The sequence below is a fragment of the Lonchura striata genome, chromosome 5 (genome assembly GCF_046129695.1).
Source record: "Lonchura striata isolate bLonStr1 chromosome 5, bLonStr1.mat, whole genome shotgun sequence".
Taxonomy (NCBI): domain Eukaryota; kingdom Metazoa; phylum Chordata; class Aves; order Passeriformes; family Estrildidae; genus Lonchura; species Lonchura striata.
The window spans coordinates 30,123,935-30,143,139 of NC_134607.1; the positions used below are offsets into that span (position 1 = coordinate 30,123,935).

The window sequence follows — 19,205 nt, forward strand, 5'->3', positions numbered from 1 at the left end:
AAAATGCTGAGCCTTCACATGTCCTGCTGCCTTCCCTGGGATGATGCCTCTACATTTACACAGAACAATTAGCTAGTTCCTCTAATCAAGCTTAAGATTTTCCAAAGGTGAACAGGGTAAAATGCTATTTTTTTCCTGTGAGCTTACCAAATTATCCCTTTGTATGCTAATGACTGCAAATAAATTTTGCATCTCTGAAAACAGTTCTAAATGTGCATAGATTGCACACACAGTCATTGTGCTAAATATTAAGTCCACTCTTAGTCACTATAAAACATTCTTATCTTTGTGTTAATGGCCAATTGCATTAATACCTATAAGTAACCCCAATCTTAACTACTTTCTACTCTCAATTTCTAACACTGTTCTTCCTTTAAAGTAAAATAATAATTTATTTTAATAACCTCAGCTACCTATTTTATTTTATTTACTTCTGTCATACATAATAGCAAAATACCTGCTCTATGTCAATGCCAGTAATGAAGACTAAGAAGTATTGATTATTTCTTCCCAGAAGATACTTTTAGTGAGCTAGCACCATTCCTTCAGCATGTCTTGATTGCTGAAGAGGACCTATAGCAGTGAAAATATCTGTAATACCTGTGAACTCCTTCTTGCACCGGTCTCTGACACTCTCCTCCAGGCCTTCAAGTTGTGATTTAATTTTTTCGTACTCTCGTTCTGCTTGTTGGCTCTTGCGTCTTTATGGAACAGAGGTAAGATTTTAAAGAAGTTACAAAATGCAAAAGTAAATAATTTGCAACAGCTCTGAGAGGGAAACCCAGGGACTGGAAGAAATTTTCATGGCTTTGATTTTTTAAAATACAGCAGAAAGAGAATGGAGGAGAAAAACAGCACCAGTGGTCTTAATTCCATGTAAAGCAAGTTGGCGCTATCATGGGCTGGTTGCTTCAAAACAGACTTGGCCAGTAATTTAAAATCCAGTAAGAAGTAGCTACAAATGCTTTCAATCATATATCAGTAGAGGAACTCAGTTTGAGCAAGGATTGCTTGCAACATGTCCTTTACTGGCCCTAAGCCACCCAGGACAGTGTCTGGGATCAAACTCAGAAGGTTTGATGGAGGTTTACAAGAACTGTACAGCACATGCTTCAGGTGTATTGATATGCACCATAAGAGCAGAATCCACCCCTTCCTGAAGGACAGTCTGAGGCCCTCATTACTAACCTTAAAACTGGACTAAGTAGATTTTAAGTGAAATACAGACAGATATTCTGGCCCTTTATGAAGCATGAATTCCAACATTAACCATGAAGTTTGTGTGTGGGTAATTTAGCTGGAAAAATGAAAATGACCCCTTAGTCAAAACCATCCAACTCAAACCTATGGTGCTGACTGAGGCAATATAAATGTTCATGGGTATTTATACAGAATAAATTATCTATAAGTTATCTCCTCCACAAATGCCACTGTAGCAGCCATTTCAAAAGGCATGTGTGCAACTCAATCTGCAATTGTTACTTGGGAAACCTGGGACGAATTGTGTTTACATATAAAGGAGGGACTGGGTTGACTGACACCAAGGAATTTGGCATGCATGAAAGGAATAAATTTGTGCTCAAACATATTTCCAGCTGTAACTCCTTTTCTAAACTTTGCAGCTCATAAAAATATGAAGATAGTTTCTGTAGACTGAGCTGAAAACAATCAGGTAGTAACTTGAAAGCTTTAGGGAAACAAAAGCACCTAACTAGAACTTACCTGTAGCAGACGATAGAAATGATGATGATTACTATCATAGGAATAAGTACCAGTGGCAAAATAAGATTCAGTGGGATATCAGTCACACGGTTATCATATTCCACCCTTCCAAGGATCCATTCCCGGAGTCCAAATTTTACCTAATTAGATAAAAACAGACATTTGTCTCAAGAAATGCAAATGTAAGATGGGCCACTTTTCAGTTGCATTCTAAATTCTTAGTAATTTTCACAAGTGAATTTCTAGCTCAAACTTCCAAACAAAAGAAATACTTCTGAATATTTTAAACTGACTTTGGGTCACTAGCACTTTATTCCACGAAGTAATTTAATTTTGCTCAGCTGGGGAAGAAAAATCCCCAGTCTGTCTGGCTAGAGTTCTACATTTCGATATAATGAAGGTATTTGGCAGACTTGAGACTGCTCTTTTCGTGTGACATCTTTTATGCAGTAGGCAGAAGCTGGAGGAACAAAGAACTGCAAAGAGTTTCTTCACAGTGCTACAACAACTTTGGAGAACAAATTACTTCAGTCAAGAGGCACTGTAACAGTGTTATTGATATATGAAACTAAATTCTACAGAAAAGGTAACGTACAATGAATTCGGGAAGGTTATTGATGGTATCTCTCTTCTGCCGTTTCTTTGGTTGAGGCTGTACTTCTGGTGGCTCACAATATAAGTCCGTTTCAGTTAGAGTTTTTATATTGCAAGGCTCATCACCCACAAAAGCCTGGGCCTCATCTATCGTCATGGCTTTGTTCAGGTTACTGCCCTAGACAGAAAATAAAAGGCTGAGTTATCATCACGAAGTCTTGGGGGACAAGAAATCCTGAATTGCAACTTTCCATTTGGATCACTTTCAGCAGCAGATGTGATTTGCACTGCAGCCTAAAGAACAGCAGAGTGATTGGGATTTATGTGATTCCTCTCCCTTCCTTCCTGGTGTGAGATGAGATGTCCCTTCCAATTCTAGGAGGTCTATCGGAGAGGGTATTTTCAAATGCAAATGCCAGACTCAGCAGGAGGGGGCATCCTCGGCAAACCCAAAGTACAGCTAAAAAAGATAGGCACCCTTTCTGAGAAAGGGTGTGGGGAGGAAAGGGGAGCTGTCAATGTTCATCATCTAGCAGAGGAAAGGGACTCTTATCAAGAATTTGGGGTATGGCACCAAACATCTGATAAGGCTTTGAGAAAGGAACGAAAAATTCCATACGTGCTTCAAGGACAAAATGAACAAGCACCAACTTTTGACAAGTTTACCTTTGCATTAATAAGTTTGTTGACTTGTTTTTTGATGCCATCTGTGAAGTTTTCAAAAGTTGGGTCTGCAACATATGCAAAGGAGTGGCTCTCATTTTTTACAACCAATTTATAATGATCCATTAGAATAACAGTGGTAATGTTATAGTTTTCTGGGTCTTCCAGTATTGGTGGGGAAGAAAAAACCACCGTGGTTTCATTAAGTCTTGTAACAACCTTTCCATAAAACTGTAAGAAAGAAGACAAGAAGAAGAACATGCACATTTTAGAGTCCAATTCCTTTCTGTACGTAACTGTTGATAACTTTAGACCATAGAAATAAAATCACTGAATTTATATCCTCTCCATACAGCAGAAATACTATAGTATGAAGTATTTTTGAAAAAGAAGATGAAATAAATTTGATTTTTTGAAGAGAAATCATCGATTCACTATATTCCAGCATTTGTCTGCAGAAGAGGTTTGGGCTATGGGTCAATTTCCATTGCCATTTCCATATGGCTCTTTACCATACCATTGGTATGATATATGGACCGATACCTTTAAATTCCTCTCAGATTAGGAAGTTAGGAAGTCACCCTTAATCCTGATCATCTTCCGTACCTTTGAGTAGCTTGGGTCGATTCTTTTCTGCCTACACCATATAATACCTCATTGAATTTCAATATAATCATTAAGTGAAATTTTGGAATAAAATTCAACAGTTGTCACTCAACTACTCAAGGTAACAACTCAGTTCACCCATCCTCCATCCCCAATTCCACAAATGGTGTTACCCTGACACTTTCAATCATTCAGTAACATCAACCACAGCCAACACTAATAGGAACCCTCAATATTTATTCTATCTCAACCTCTGTTTCTCACTTCATATTCAATGCAACTAGATAGCTTCTCCCCAACATTTCTGATATTGTCATGTAAGTGAAAGCAAACCAAAAGATTAGAAAAGCTGAGTAGTCTTCAAAGTCTTAACGAAGAATGTGTGCTATATGAAATGCTGACCTAAGCTAGCGGGTTGAGTGTACAAAAGAGGAGGTAAGAAATATTGATAAACACTGTCAAGAATGCTAAATAAACTTTTAGATTGTCCTGGGAGTTAAGATTATCAAGATAATTACCTTTTTAAGTTTATAGCCTAAAAAATGTAGTCAGTTTTCCTCTTAAAAATCTTTAGGGATAGGGTTCTAATAGATCCCAATACAGCTGGCTTTGGCATACCCTAAAAGTTGAGTCGTGCATATAATAATATAATATAATAATAATAATAATAATATAATACAAAACATGCACATTACAAACTCTTTATGGATCACAAGACAGCCTTACACTGAAGAGCCAGCCTTAGAAAGAGTCTTATAATGTTCTTACTGGAAGATAACTTTTAGGTATAAATCATGTCATTAAATTGTGATCTTCACTAGAAGAAGGGGAGATTGAGACTATTGGTAATGTCAGTTCCTCATAACAGGAGATGTGAAAAGGGTTTTTTTTTAATGTTATTTTTCACAACTTTTTGTGAGCTATTGCAGGTGGAATATGCATGAAGCAAAAAAAAAAGAAAAAGACTTGGTTCATTGAGATGTCAAGAAATAAAAGACACTTTGCAAAGCTGAGTAGTCTGCATTGTCTAGATTTAGATCCTGCTTCAGGCAAATTGCTAATGGCTGCAAAGGGAAAAGGAGAAAGATAAAGAAAAAACAAACACTTCAGAATTCTGAAATACATATTTTATCCTTATCCATTATGAATGAAATTAATTTTAAAGCAGAAGTTTGCAAATTACAAGTGAATGTAAGGCAAGACGGTAGGAAAGTCAAGATCTTCTTCCTCAGGAACACCCTGAACAGACTCAGAAATCTGACCAAATCTTATTTCAGTCCAAGCCCAGTGAAGTCCATTGGGAAAGTTTATATGCAGTTTTTGAACAGATTTTATGTTGTATATCCAGTGTTATTCCTTTGGGGGAAAAGAAAGAAAATTACCCTTTTTTGATTCATCCTCCCTGCTTCTGGACGCTCTGCATATATCACCAATGAAAAAGTCTGGATGAGCTCAAAACCGGTTCCAGTTACTGTAATATTTCTCCCTCCACTGTAAGGCAGAATTAAAAAAGAAGTCAAGTCATTGGCAGACTACTACAGCTATGCACTGCTTCATTCTGCATTGCTATTGCTTCCACTGAAAAAAACCCTATGTGTAATGCCTATATGACAATTAGATATCCTACAAAAAAGACTTATGTTAAAGGTATTGATGATGAAAGCACTTAAAAGATCAATGTAAGCTTAAAACTCTATTTAAAACAGCAGAACTGAAAAAAAGTACAAATTGCTTTGCCAGGATTTTTGGCTGTACATTGATGCCAATCTTTGTGTGTTTTACTTCTCCAGTGTTACTATTTAAATCACTCTGCCTACAATACACACATATAGACAGAAATGAGAATATATTTTCCACAGGTCTGTAGGGACCTGGCTTCTCTAGTCCCTTTTATTTGCAGCACATTGTTGAAAAAAATAATACATTCACATAAGAATAAGAACGAATGTAAGCTGCCAGTGGGAATTAAAGTCATTGAAGTGACATGGATTTAGAGGGATAGTAAACCTCAAAGCAATCCATAAAAATAGGCCTTAGTTTATATAGAAGAAAAAAAAAAGTCATTTGAATTCCATGAGGTAAATCACTATTGATCTACCAAGAAAAATTCCAGCCCCCAAAGTCACCCAACCAAAAATGAAAAGGAAACATCAAAACCAAATCCTATTTTACACAAGTGATTTCTCAATATTCAAGAAGACAGGTACTAATATCTCCAAGAGAAGTCACAACCAAATTTATTTTTAATGTTCTGTTGCATCATGATGTTATACTTTTTAGCTTGACCTTCAAAACAGGATAAATATTTGGAAGTGAACAGAATACTTTCAAACATCAATTGCAGTTAAGACCACAAGCCCTACATACCTAAATGTGTGCATTGCTAGAGTATAGGAGTTTATTCCAAACAATTCTATATTTAATATTTTTATTATGTATTACACATATTTTAAGCCAGTTGTGAAGAAAGTTACAACAAACATTTCATTACCTGCTGAAGCTATTTACTGGCACGAATTTGGTGACAGTAGGATTCTCTCTGTATGTAAACAGCTGTGGTACAGTAATTCTTGTGCCCCCATAGTGCATTATGACTAGAACATGTTCAACCTTGTTATTACGTCCTGTAATGCAGATGACCTCATCTCCAAATTCAGTACTAGATTGAAGAAGAAAAAGAAGAGGAAACATCTTCTGTTACTAACATTATGGAGTTTTGTATTCTTTAACTGTATACTCCAAACAAAAATACCAGGGTTCTATTTTTGCTGGGCATAGTAGTTATGAGAGGAGAAAACACTTCCATCAGATCACATAAGCTTTTTAACAAAAGAGATATAGGATGTAACAACAAACAGTGTACAAACATAGGAACAATGCAATGTCAGCACAGTTAGTGTCCTTCCTTTTTTTTGAGAAAAGGAAAGGGCAGCAATTAATAAAAGGAAAAAGAAGGGAGAAGAACAAACCATGGGAGACTAAAAAATAAATATTTTATAAAAAAACCACTGAGGACATGCTGAGTGAAAGCATGAGTGGGTTTGAAACAGCCAGTCTAGCAGAGAAAGCCAAAAGTGGAGAAATCTTTGGACATCTAAATTCTCCCACTTTAGGTGTTTTTATAACTGCTCCTTCCGCTGAAGCCTCTGAGTGAGTTTCTGTCTGAATGTTACATGCAGAACTCCATTGCATGGGAGGAGTCACAAAGATATAGACAAAGGACTTGTTTAATTTATAAGGGGCAGAAAAGGTTGGTGCTTTTTTAGGACACAGCTCTGTATTGTTAATTACTCAGACTACGTACACATTGCAAGGCTGGCTACCGACTGTAACTTGAACATCTTTCTTGGAACCAGTGGCCAGATTTATACCAGAGATGGTAAGTCTGGTTCCACCTGCTTGTGGACCACTTTCAGGTCTTATTTGAGAAGGATGAGGTTCCTGCAAAGAGAAGATGGTCACACTAAGTGAGAAAATTAAAATAAAATTTATACCAGTATTATTTAGTTTAATAGGTAATATAAGTTTAATATTACTACCTGAAAAAGAAAAAAATTAGAGCAATTACCTACAAATCTTCTAAAATAAAACAAAATCTTTTACAATTCATGTTGAAATAAGTAACAGATAATGTGAATGCACTTTTTTCTTTATTGTATTTTATGAGGCTTTACATTTTGTGATAGGGAATGTTTCAATTTCCTATCACAAAATGTAAAGTTAGCAGCCATTAAGTTTGTGAGAGCTTCCTGTTGGATTTCCTGGTTTTATACTTATTTTAAGATTTCTCTCTTCTTTATGGCTGAGTCTACCTTCATCTTTCCTTACCCTTTCCTATATTCTGTGTCAGCTACAGGAGACAAAGAACAAGGTTTTCAAAACTTGCACTAAGCAGAAAGAATGCGAAGATGTGCTTTCTCTCAAAAGGCTCTCGATAACTATGGTAATGCTGTTAACCTATTCTTAGCAACAAACTTGCAAAGAAAGAAAATCAGAAAATGCTCAAATTGTCTTAATGTACCTAGAACCTTGGAGTAGGTTCCTTAAAACCAATTAAATCAAGCAGACACATTTAAAATGGTTATAAAATTTGTTTTATATTTCGATTTCTCAGTAAGTTCCTTCCTTTTGTTCTCAATTCAGTCTTTGTTTCAATGATTGTATTCTGGGAGCTCTAACAAGCACCATAAATTAACAGTGAGGGCTTTTCATGAGCAGCATGATTTAATCACTTTGTCAGTAAATAATTTCTGCTTCCAGTTGAGAAAAGCATCCTTATTCAGGGCCACACTGAAGCTGCTGAATCAAGAGGATGACCGGAGCTGAGCAAGCCGCGTGATGCGGGGCTCCAGCCGGCTCCGGGTGACACTGCCTGCTGACCCCACTCCTCACCACGCCTGCAGACGTGCCACAGCCCTCGTCCATGGGGCCACAGCTGCTGTGCCTATAGGCAGCACCATGTCCTGGGCAGGCAGAACTGTGTCCTGGGCAGGCAGCACCATGCCCTGGGCAGGCAGAACTGTGTCCTGGGCAGGCAGCACCATGTCCTGGGCATTGCACACAGAGACAGGATGCCAGGTGTGGCTGGTGCATTAGGCTGGGACATTGCTATGGGGGAACCTGACCCTGTATTTGCTGAAGCATAGTAGATCAAGAACTTAAGGGAGGCTGTGAATAGGTGATGCCTTTTCTGACGTACAGCTGTACTGCTTCACCATAGTAAAACAGGCTTTTCTTAAATAACTCAAAAAAAGTAATAAGCTTATTTCCCAGACTCATGTATATTTGTAAATGACAGCTGTTCTCCTCTTGCATAGTCTTGCAAAAATGGTTGACTGATAATAAAGTCCAGGCTTGGAGCTATTTCATATGAAGCACATGCAAATAAAGAAAGAGGAATGAAGTTTGAAAACGTCCCTTGCTGATGAGGGTTTCCTCGATCACTATCACACAGCACTGACCTTCCACTTGGAGGAAAAGCCCTTCTCAGAGACAGAGAGCAACACATCTGCCTCTTCCTAGTCATGCAGTAAACCCCCTTCTTTCTTGTCGTTTTGCTCAGGCACAGACCATCTCTGTGACAGCTTACAGCTACAAAGCCAAGGGCCCACCAATTGCAGGGAGGAAGGGACTGATATACTGCATTTCAGTTCAAAGCTTGGTGAGTCATCAACAGGTTTTTAACAAGCAGCAGGAATCCATAAAAATGCATCCAGCTGACTTCATGGTTACTTTACAAATTCGTTTTATTGAAGCTCAGATATTACAGAAGCATGGAGAACACTTATGTGTTCTGCTTTTTTTATACTTTCATGTCTAAGCAACTTCGCTCTGAAGGAATGCATCATGGTTCAGCACACTTCACAAATCCACAATGACAACCGTAATTTGCTCTCGAGTCATTGAGCTTTAGGAATATGCTTTAACTAATTGGGTGTCAATTGCTTTTCTTCCCCGAGAGAAATCTGTTTATAAACCCTTCACTCCTCAAGAGCGAGCATATGACTGCTCTCATGCACTACCCTTTGATTTAGCTTTAATTTAATACATCACTCAGGTTACAAGACTTTATATAGGGAAGTCACTCAAACTAATTTTAAAGCATTTTAAAAGCTCATTTAGGTCTATATAAGCCTGTCTGTGCATTCTCATATTTGGACTTAATTGCTCACTGATTTAAGCAAGATTGAAACAAGACACACCAGGGTAAAAAAAAAGTTTTAGGGAGTCAGTCTTAAAAATCACATTTGAAGTTTAAATTAGAATAAATCTAGATATCCACTTTATAGGAAAATCTCATTTGTGCTTCTTTACAACATAATTTTGTTTCTAAAAAGATTACAATTAGAACTGTATATGAAATATACAGTTTATAAAAATGGGTCAAATACTTTAAGCATAACCTTACCACATGGACAGAAAACCATACCTTTTATTAAGTTCAAATTAAATCCTAATTGCTATAAATTGTTAACCATGCTAGATTTCTGCATTTTCCACAGGAATTATTAGCTGCATAGCATGCTTAAGATAGCTTTCAGATGAATGTTTTCCTCAAGAACCACTAAAGAAGCAGTATAGGCAAATTCTTTCTCTAACTTCTGAAAAAATCTGTTTAAAATTTGTAGCCTTTTCCCTAAATGCTACCTCCACTGGAAGGTTAGGCTCCAAGGACAGGCTTAAGACGAGAATGAACAAGAAACCACTAAAAGGAAGTCTTTAAACATAGACTAAGGAAACAAAGAAAAAAAGGTTTCTGAATCATCACAGACACTATTCTCTGTAACTCAGCATAATGAATGAAAGGAAGCTTGCTAGGAACTTCAGTGGACAGCCATATTCCTTTCTCCCAGCAAAAGTGGGAGTTAACAGCTCTGTTGGGTTATCTGATGGGTCCCTTAGGCAGGGCTCAGCTGTCTCTGTTGCCAGCAATCAGTAAATGGAGAGTGAGCCACAAACTTGAACTCAAACCACTCAGCATCATTGTCTTTGAGGGACCTGCTAGTGGTTGCCTGCATTTGTCTCCCTAAGAATAGGGATGTAGCCAGCTAGCAAAGTTATCTCTGAAAAACACAGCTCTAAGGGGGATCTGAAAGAAGTATCTGTTCTGTTTTCCACAGAAACAGTTTTGTTTTTTTTCTTTTTCCTTAGAAAGTCATCAACTCCACTTCTTGGAATTTAAAGCTCAGCTACACCAGACAGGAGAACTTGCCACCCCTCCTCATTCATCCATTGTGCAGACATCTCAGTTGCACTTCAGGCTGAATGGAAAAGAACCTCTCTGGGAACTATCACAGAGAGCAGCCAAAGAGAAGGTGGAATGGTTATGGCTAACCCTTATTTTGTCTTTAATTGCTGATCTTGCAGCTGTCCCTCAAAGGACTATTTTAAAAGCGCTTATTCAAAATATTCATATTTAACATATTTAAAGTAATTCTGCAAATACCAGGAGCTCTCAAGGGAACAAATAATGTGGATGCCTCATAAAGATGATCTAATGATGAGAATCTGAATGATGCTTTCTGTGCAGAGAAATTCTTCAGCATGACTGCTAGCACTTCATTACTGTAAGCTTGGAAGGAATATTATTTGATTAATTTTAACTTGCTATTTGCTGTTTCATATTTCCCATCTTTCCTCTTAAGGACCTGCCAGAAAAAATAAGCAGCTGAAATAAATGATCAAGAATTTAAACAATTTTAATAATAATTTTCTTTTGCAAAACCAATGTACTATGAATTAGTTTTATTGATCCTCTAAAATATTCATGGATGGCTCAAAGAACAAAGCTCCATCGGCCCACCTGGCAGTCTTCTTAAGAGTACCAATAAAGAAAAAAGTAGGGTCATGCAAATGCTCAACCAGAAAGCCATTTTTCAAACATGCAATTAGGTAGACAGGATCAGGAGGAGAATGATACTTTACTGAATGCCAAGTTAATTTGAAAAAATGCCATCAGTGGTGATACAAGACTTCAACAAGAACTGTGTTACCTAAGAAGAAGGCAGCCCATGGTACTCAGCAGTCAGACAGACACATACGGACCCTTGCAAGGTGCCAGGTCTAGTCTCATCTTACAGAGTTTTATCTTATGCAGCCTGGCAAAGCTGCACCTGACCCACAGCTCTGTGTTGCTTACCAAAGTCTTACATGAGATTCCTTCTCCTTGCAGAGGAAGACAAAGGGCAGACAGTAAACTCTGTGCAAACCTTCTTTGAGGGATAATAAGAATGATGCTTTTACCAAGAGCCCTTTAAATTGAACTCAACCTGAATGTTCAACTGTTACAAATGGGACTGATAAGCCTCCAGCCTCAAGTGCTGCAGTATCAGTGATGCTATTTTTTTCTAAATCCTCTCAAGGATTTACTCTCTCATTCTTTCTGCCCTTTTGTCATTTCAGTCTCTGAATCAGAAGTACACCTGCTGTCATGATAAATACCTTGCTTTCCTTTTTAGCCCTCTGCACCTTGAGATCTTTGTTGGCTCTGTCAGAAGACACCTGGGGGAACTCACACTTTCTGTAATATCACTGTAACATCACACTGCAGTGCTCAGTGCAATTATGATGTTAAACAGAACATTTGATAATGTGTCCTGTATGGAGTTTGTAGCAGTCCTGTAATAATTCTTCTGGAAGACATCAGCCCTTGTGAGGACTTGGCAATAGCTCCTTTCTCATGGACACAGTAAAATTTAAACAACCTTGCAAATGATAATTTAACCATTATTTTATAATACTTTTAAGTGTAGAAAATAATTCAAACCCATTTAATAAGTTTTTCTCTTATTTTGCTTGAAATGGAGGAATGTTTTTTCAGGTCTATACTTTTGTCACCAGGAAAATATTGTTCATGACTTCCAGGTAGTTTAATGTTTGAGCATAAATATTTTCTGCAATAACAGGCTACCTCATTATGAGGGCTTTTTGATAGTCTAGTTTGAAAAAGCCTGTTCCAATGTCTGTCAGCTGTTCAGTGGCCTGGTTTTTGAAGAGTGGTATGTCATCTCCCAGCAGAGGGACTTTGTGCCACCAGGACTCCCCACTGCCTTTCATTCTCACGATCATGCCCTGTGTTTGTAGAAAATGGATTTGCAGTTTTGATAAAACCTGTGCAAATCCACAGCTATGCTGTTCAGAATAAAATTCAATACAGTTGGGAGTGATCTTCAATCACCAGGTGTAACTTGCTCCCTACTGCATGATTTATCCTGAAAAAAAATATTTTATCTAAACAGGATTTCTTGCTTGTGGGTCTGACCAGAATGTAACCTGTTTGCAATGGGAAATTTGAGCACTTTATACATTTTACACATAAATCTTCCTTAAATCATACCTAATGTAATAATGTTGAGTTAAAGATCTCAAAGTCCACCTGCAACCCAACTTTTCCATCTTCTATCTGGGTAAATATTCCTGAACTGATAAGTAGTACTCCCAATGCTTTGATAACCGTAAGGCTATTATCCTTATTGGAAGGATAATAATGCTATAAATAGGTTATCTCTTGTGCTTTTACATCTGTGGTTAGTACCCATCCTGTTGCTATGGTTTACCTGAAAACAGTAGTTATCTGCCCCAAGCAGTGAGACAACAACACTTGTACATTGCTTTTGGTACCTAATGTTCAAATCATGCAAGCACGTTTAGTAGCAAATTCATTTATTCTCTTTGTAATACCAATGCAAATGTGGCATTTACATTCCTGTGTGCCACTGTCTTATCCTTGCTTCATCAGCACAGAAGTACTGTGAAAAAAAAAAACCAAAGAAAAATATTGACAAAAAAGCTACAGCTAGCCCAAGTATATATGTGACTTCACATTCAGGCCATTTTCCAGTGTCCTGTTTTTTTCATCACAGCCAGGAATCTCTTCTTTGTGTGCTTTGTTTTTATCTTTTGCCCCTTACTTAAAAATCTGTTCACAGATATGCTGTGCATTTTTCACTGTAGTTTCATGCTTTCTATATGCTAGAGGGTAAATTATCTTCATGTCTGTTCCACTTACGATCACATTTAGACATGAACTTGCTTATTAGCAGTATACATGGCTGCTGCTCTTACACAGCTTCTGTAGATCCTCTGAGCATTCACATTTAGCTCTTACATTTTTCATCCTGTTTATTAATCTAGAATGAACTTTTAAATCTTTAATATTTTATGAGTAGCAATTAGTCTTTTTGCAGAGTTAGGAAGGCGATATCTTGTTTCTTCGAATTTTTTACTTCTATTTTAGTAAAAAAAATACCATTTGTAGTCTGAAAATTCTCTGAGAGAACTCCTAGCATTTTAGATCTCTGTGGTATGCTGGTGTCAAATCAAAGCCCATCTTTTAACTGGCTAGCAGTGGGGTTATTACTTTTTTTTTCTTTTTGTTTTATTTCCTGTTTTTTCACAATTTTCTTTGCAATTAAAGCTATAGATGTGTTAAAGAGAACTATTCCCCCAGCCTCTTTTTCGCTCACCTAGCTTGCATCTAGATTGGATTTTCCAGACCAATTCATGTTCTTTTTCACTCATTTTGTTTGCTCTGCAGCTTTCCTGGTTTGCAGTATCATGTCCAGCCAACTCATTTCTGGTCCCTAACGAACTACCCAAGAACAAGAGGAGTGGACATCCATGGAACATCACCGAAGTTCTTCATGGCTTCTTTATCTATTTCTCTGCTTTTTCATTTGTCTGTCATCAAGCACAACCTCATCTATACAAAGTTTCCTTTTCCCAGAAGAATCACTGAATATGACTCTGTAAATAAGGGGTACTGTCTTCTATGATATCCATCTGCTTTAAGCAGTTTCTAGCCCATGAACTACACCACTTAGATAAAACTGGTGACCCTTTATCACTAATTAAAGAGAGAAACAACAAACCACCAAGGAGGCTTCTGGTGGATCACAAGAGGGGCCAGAAATTCAAGAATAGTTAGTCAGCAACAGAGGAGGGGAACCTAACAGAGATGCACAGAAACCTTGGCACAAAGCCCATGCTTCAGAGGGGGATGCTGGAAAAAACACAACTGTGCCAGATCACAAGCAGAGAGAGAACTGGGAAGAGAAAAGAGGAGGGTGTCAGAGTACAGCCCTGTGATGCTGAGATGCCAGCTGCAGCACAAGGGGAAGCCAGCAACAGATGGAGGTGTTCAAACGGACATGATGGGCAGCAAATGGCAAAGCCACCTAAGCTCCCTTCTGTTGGCTCCTGTAGGCACCGACCTCCATTTGGAGGTTTGCCTTTGATGCAAGTGCACTTCTTCACAAGTAGGAATGGGCTCTTGTGCTTCCACACAAGCAGAGAACAGGGATGCTGTTTCCATGATCCGATCTGCACACAGACGTGGATAAGATTTTCACAAATGTACAGGCCATGTTGTTGCTTTGCCTTTATCAGAGCCATCTTTCCTTCACAAGTAATTCTCCCCTCTCCTCATCCATCCTGGTTCCAGCTGCAGTAAGTTCTGGCTCTGGAAGAAGTAATTTTTTACCAAAATTATCTGCCTCACACTGAAATCCAAAATATTCTGCCAACTCTTGCATATTATGCACACAAAAATAAAAGTCATAGCCTGTGAAGTGCTGTAGATACCAGCCAGCTTTTTTGAGGTCAAAATGTCATTTCATGGACTATGAAGGTAACCACAGGAGCTAAATTAAACTTTTGAGTGGGGAACTCAAGCCATTAGGATCTGATCTTTCCCCCTCAACTTCCCTCCTTTCTCAGACTCAAGGGAGCCTGTTTCTTATTTCTTCAGACAAGCCACCCACTCACAGGATATTCAACCAAAGAATTTCCACTGTGCATTCTTGGCAGTCTGGTGTTCACTGCAGTGGCTGACCTGACCCACTAGCTTGCCTCGTCACAGCATCCATAACACAAGTCAGTTCCTGGGTTTCTGCAACAGCAGAGAGATGAGGAGCTGAGTTCTGCCTTTCTGAGGCTGCTTTGTCCAAACCTTACACATGTAAGCTGATCAAATGCTTCCAGGCACTCCAGGTGCCCAGGCAGAGCATTTGCTTGGCAATGTGCATTGTGTATTGGCTGCTGTGGATGGGACACTTAAGCAAAGGGCTGGTATGTTAAACAACTTATTCTTTGGACTGAAAGCATCTTTTTATCATGAGGCAGACACCACATGATTTTCTGAAAAGACCACAGAGCTCTTCAGACAGGTTTGATGGAGAAATGGAAACATGCATGACTGGAATATCTGCACTATCATACATTCAGTGTTGTCAACTCTCAAGCAGAATCATGAGTACTGCATGGTGGGACATGTATTTAAATGCATGGCTCAGAGGATAGAGAATTAAGACTAATAATAGCCACATGAATAAGGGCCAACTTCATTAAAACTTTCAGCTATCCAGGAGTTCTCCTGTCCCCCATGCGGACTAACATACAAACAAGATGTACTGCAAGACTTAAGAATAAAATAAGAACCCCTGGAAGCAATTCCAGACTTCTGTGGATGTGTGGTTTATCAGCATCAATCATAATGGCTACAAGCATGTAATTTTCCCCACAAAAGAAACTCACCCCATGCCCCCAGCTACAGTGTAAAATGAATGTATGGAGGCAATGACTCAGGGCAAAAAATCAAGGAGTGAGCTGAAACCCTCCACAGTTAAATTAACTGTACTGTTCATTTCACATTCAAACTTGCAGTATGGTGAATAGTGGTGTTCATGTTTGTTTTCAGGTCAGGCTCTAATTTATCCTCCCTTCTTCCTCTTTTTGGTTTTTCATCTCATTTAGGTAAACAGACGTCCTGGTTTACAAGAAGTCATTTTTTTCAAACAAATCAGATAGAGTTAACAACAAATGAAAAAGCAGGACTGGCCTTTGGCCATGTTACTGCTCCACCTGCTCAGAGACCAGCCAAGCTGTCAGTGCTCCAGATGTACCACATAGCTGGATATTAAAATTTAGCAGAAGTTCATTTCTATTTCACTAAACAGGAGAATGATTATTGCCTGAGCCTGCTTATAGTGCAACAATAGAAATGCCAGCAGAGGACGACTGGGTTATCAGAATTTAATTTCATTGCGACTGTACTTGAACTGAACTCAGGCTAGATATAGAAATTGTGACTGGTAGGGAGACATAAAGCCTTCTTCCCCTGTTGTGCAGCAAATATAGGTATTTACCGTACAACACAGACACTTGTGGGCCAAGGCATTTTTATTCAGAAATAATTTCAAATTGAAACAATGGCTTCCCTTTTAATTGGATTTTTGACCCGTTTCATGAAGGTTTTTACATTTGTCAGTTCTGAAATGGTCTGTGCTGACAGACAGGAAAGAAGCATGAGTCTGAGCCCCAAGTTGTTCTGACTATTGATTCTCATTAATCCACCTTTAAAAATAAATCACACTGTTCAGACTGGGTATCAACAAGAGCCAAACATACTACTTATAGAATCACTGAATGGTTCAGAATGGAAGGGACCTTCAATGCTCACATAGTGCCACACCCCTGCTATGGACAGGGACACCTTTCCCTAGATCAGGTTGCTCAAAGCCCCATCCATCCTGGCTTGAACAGTTCCAATAATGGAATTATTATTGGAATAATTGGACACAGCTTTTCTAGGCAACTTCTCTTAGTGACTCATCACTCTCATAATATAAAAAAATCCTTTCTTATACTAAATCTACTTGGCAAGTGCTTTTTCTGGGAGATACTAATCACATGTATGAGGCTGAGACAGTGGTGTACACTCCTGCCCTGCCACCCATTGCACTTAGAACAGTCACTGTTAAAGATGAAACTATTCTGCTTCAAGTGGTCAGAGCTCACAGTAAAAACAGTAGTAGTGATCAGCAGAGGGGTATCCATCCCATGTGCCAAAGAAACAGGGAAATACATAAGAGAAAATTTATTTTAGAAGGGCTCTTGGAAAGAACATTTTTTTCCCCTTTGTATATGCTGAGTAGAAGAGATTTTACACAAAGCACAAAGACTTTGTATGTCTGCTAAAAGAAGTCTGAAAAAAGCACCGAACCAAGACTGCAGCTTTTAAGCCAACATTAGCTGATGCAATTGTCTGCTCTGATTGTCTGTTCTCAAGCCAAAACATTAATGTTACACTTGTAGAGGTGTGCATCAGTGTGATACCCCATACCAACTTCAGTCCTACTACAGTCCAAAGTTGGCATCGTTTTCTTGTGGAATTAAGAGAAATGAAACTAGAAACCAATGTCACCAGTTTAAGGTGTGCATTGTATTACTTGTCAGTGCTTTCCATATTGTAAAGAGGGTCCACATGGAAAGTAAACAAAATGCTTTTTATGAAATGCTTTATTTACTGCTCATAAAAATGCTCTTTATCAGCAGTTGGCTTAGGCATCTGATTTTTCAGTAACCTCAATGCTGGCAGAGACTGACACACAGAGAGTCTTGGACTTGCAGGAAAACATCCACCCAGTTAATGCTCGTGCACAGCTACTTCTCCCAGAACCTCATTAATAGGCAATTAAGAATCTTTTCCTAAAGTGGCCAAAAGCAGTGGCTCCTTATGTCCCTCTCAGATGGGCTGAGCAGGGAATCACACCAAAACAAGTCCAAAAACAGGCTGCAAAGCCTACGTGGTTCAGGTAACATTTCAACCCACGCCATAATAACTTCACATGCTTTCCATGAAAATCATGGGAATATCTTTATACACAGAAAGATAGGAGAACTGGTGTCAAAATCTCATGTAGCTCTGTCATAGTCTCTGTCCTAGAGATCACAAACATACGTGTGGGTGTATGACTGCTCTCTGTTTAGGATAGTAAACTACATTTCCACAAAGGAACAGATTACATATTCAAGCAAAAAGGATAGGGTTTTTTTCAGCAGTATTACCAGAGAGAAGAGGTATTTGCTTGGAAATTACAGAAAACCCACTTCTAGCCTGTTTTGTGAAAACAAGGATATTCTCAGTTAAATGTCATTCTCGACTTATTCCATTGCTGACTCCTTTCCTTTATTTCTCACAAGACATCAAGAATTAATGAGACAGAAGTTTAAATAAGGGAGAAAATAAAAGCCTAACACACAAGTTATGTTTTACAGTTTTATAGTTTATAGGTGTAATTTAAGTATCAGTATGGGGGATTGATATTATTTAAACCTCTCAACTATCACATGATTTTATAAAATTTGAAGACCTCATAGATACAGATAAAGGTATTGCTGCTAAAACCACAGGCTAGATCAGCTATAAGCTAGGGCCATGTTTAGAGCAAAGCAATTAACACAGAAATGAAATTCTCTTTCATAGTCACACTGAAAACAAAGCACATAAGTAATATGAACACACATCATGCTGTCTGTGGCTCTGCATGCCATACTTTTGAATGAAATAAATTATTAAATAAATTAATGTACCTTCATTACTTATTCTTCAGCTGCTCTGCATCCATTCTTCTAATTAAGAAAATTGCCTAGACTAAATATCGTGATTAAAATAGTGCACCATGTATACAGAGAATACCTAATTTTTTGCAGTGCTGACTTTTTTTATTTCATAGTGATACTTCGGAAATATTATGTCACTAGTGAATAAGTTGTTTTTTTACCACATCTTTTAAACTTCGATGGCAAACAACATCATCCTATTTTGAGATTAATCAGAATTGATTTTTGGTACACCTTTTGTATATAGAAATGCTGGAATTAAGTGTTTTTTAATATTTTTCAATGACAGTGCTATTGATGAAACAGTAAGACAAACACAAACAATTTTGTGCTTAAGTTTAACTTATGTCATACAGAAACTATAAAACGGGTCTCTGAAAAAAATGCACTTACCTGGTATGTAAACAACACTTCACTTGGTGATTTACCTAATTTTCCATTGATGTTAACTTCAATTTGACCTTGTTGTAGTTCATTCATTGGGCCAACTTGACACACAATCCTAAAAAGAAAGAATGTAAGCTTGTCTGTTAGAAGTAACAGCTGTAACACCAATGCAGTGTATGTGAGCTACCACACATACTGCCAGCAGGAGCACCAGCTTTGCTTTATCCAGTACTAAGTAATCCACTGCTGCCTCAGATTCCCAGAAAAACCACCCAAGAACAGTTTGCTTGCCTATCTAAAGGCTGGTAAAACCGAAACCTGAGCACTGTACG

General features: G+C 38.1%; 1 protein-coding gene across 3 annotated transcripts in view; it reads right to left on the reverse strand.

Annotated features, from left to right (window-relative positions):
• Positions 1–19,205, reverse strand: part of PLXNB2 (plexin B2) — a 248,868-nt gene that overhangs the window by 26,387 nt on the left and 203,276 nt on the right. For all 3 annotated transcript variants that reach the window (XM_021555245.2, XM_021555246.2, XM_021555247.2), the window contains 8 exons: positions 18,880–18,988; positions 6,890–7,026; positions 6,077–6,244; positions 4,968–5,076; positions 2,983–3,210; positions 2,318–2,494; positions 1,723–1,862; positions 601–701 (listed from right to left, as the gene is read on the reverse strand). In XM_021555245.2, the coding sequence (XP_021410920.1) occupies positions 601–701; positions 1,723–1,862; positions 2,318–2,494; positions 2,983–3,210; positions 4,968–5,076; positions 6,077–6,244; positions 6,890–7,026; positions 18,880–18,988 (1,169 nt within the window). The remainder of the gene's footprint in view (positions 1–600; positions 702–1,722; positions 1,863–2,317; positions 2,495–2,982; positions 3,211–4,967; positions 5,077–6,076; positions 6,245–6,889; positions 7,027–18,879; positions 18,989–19,205) is intronic.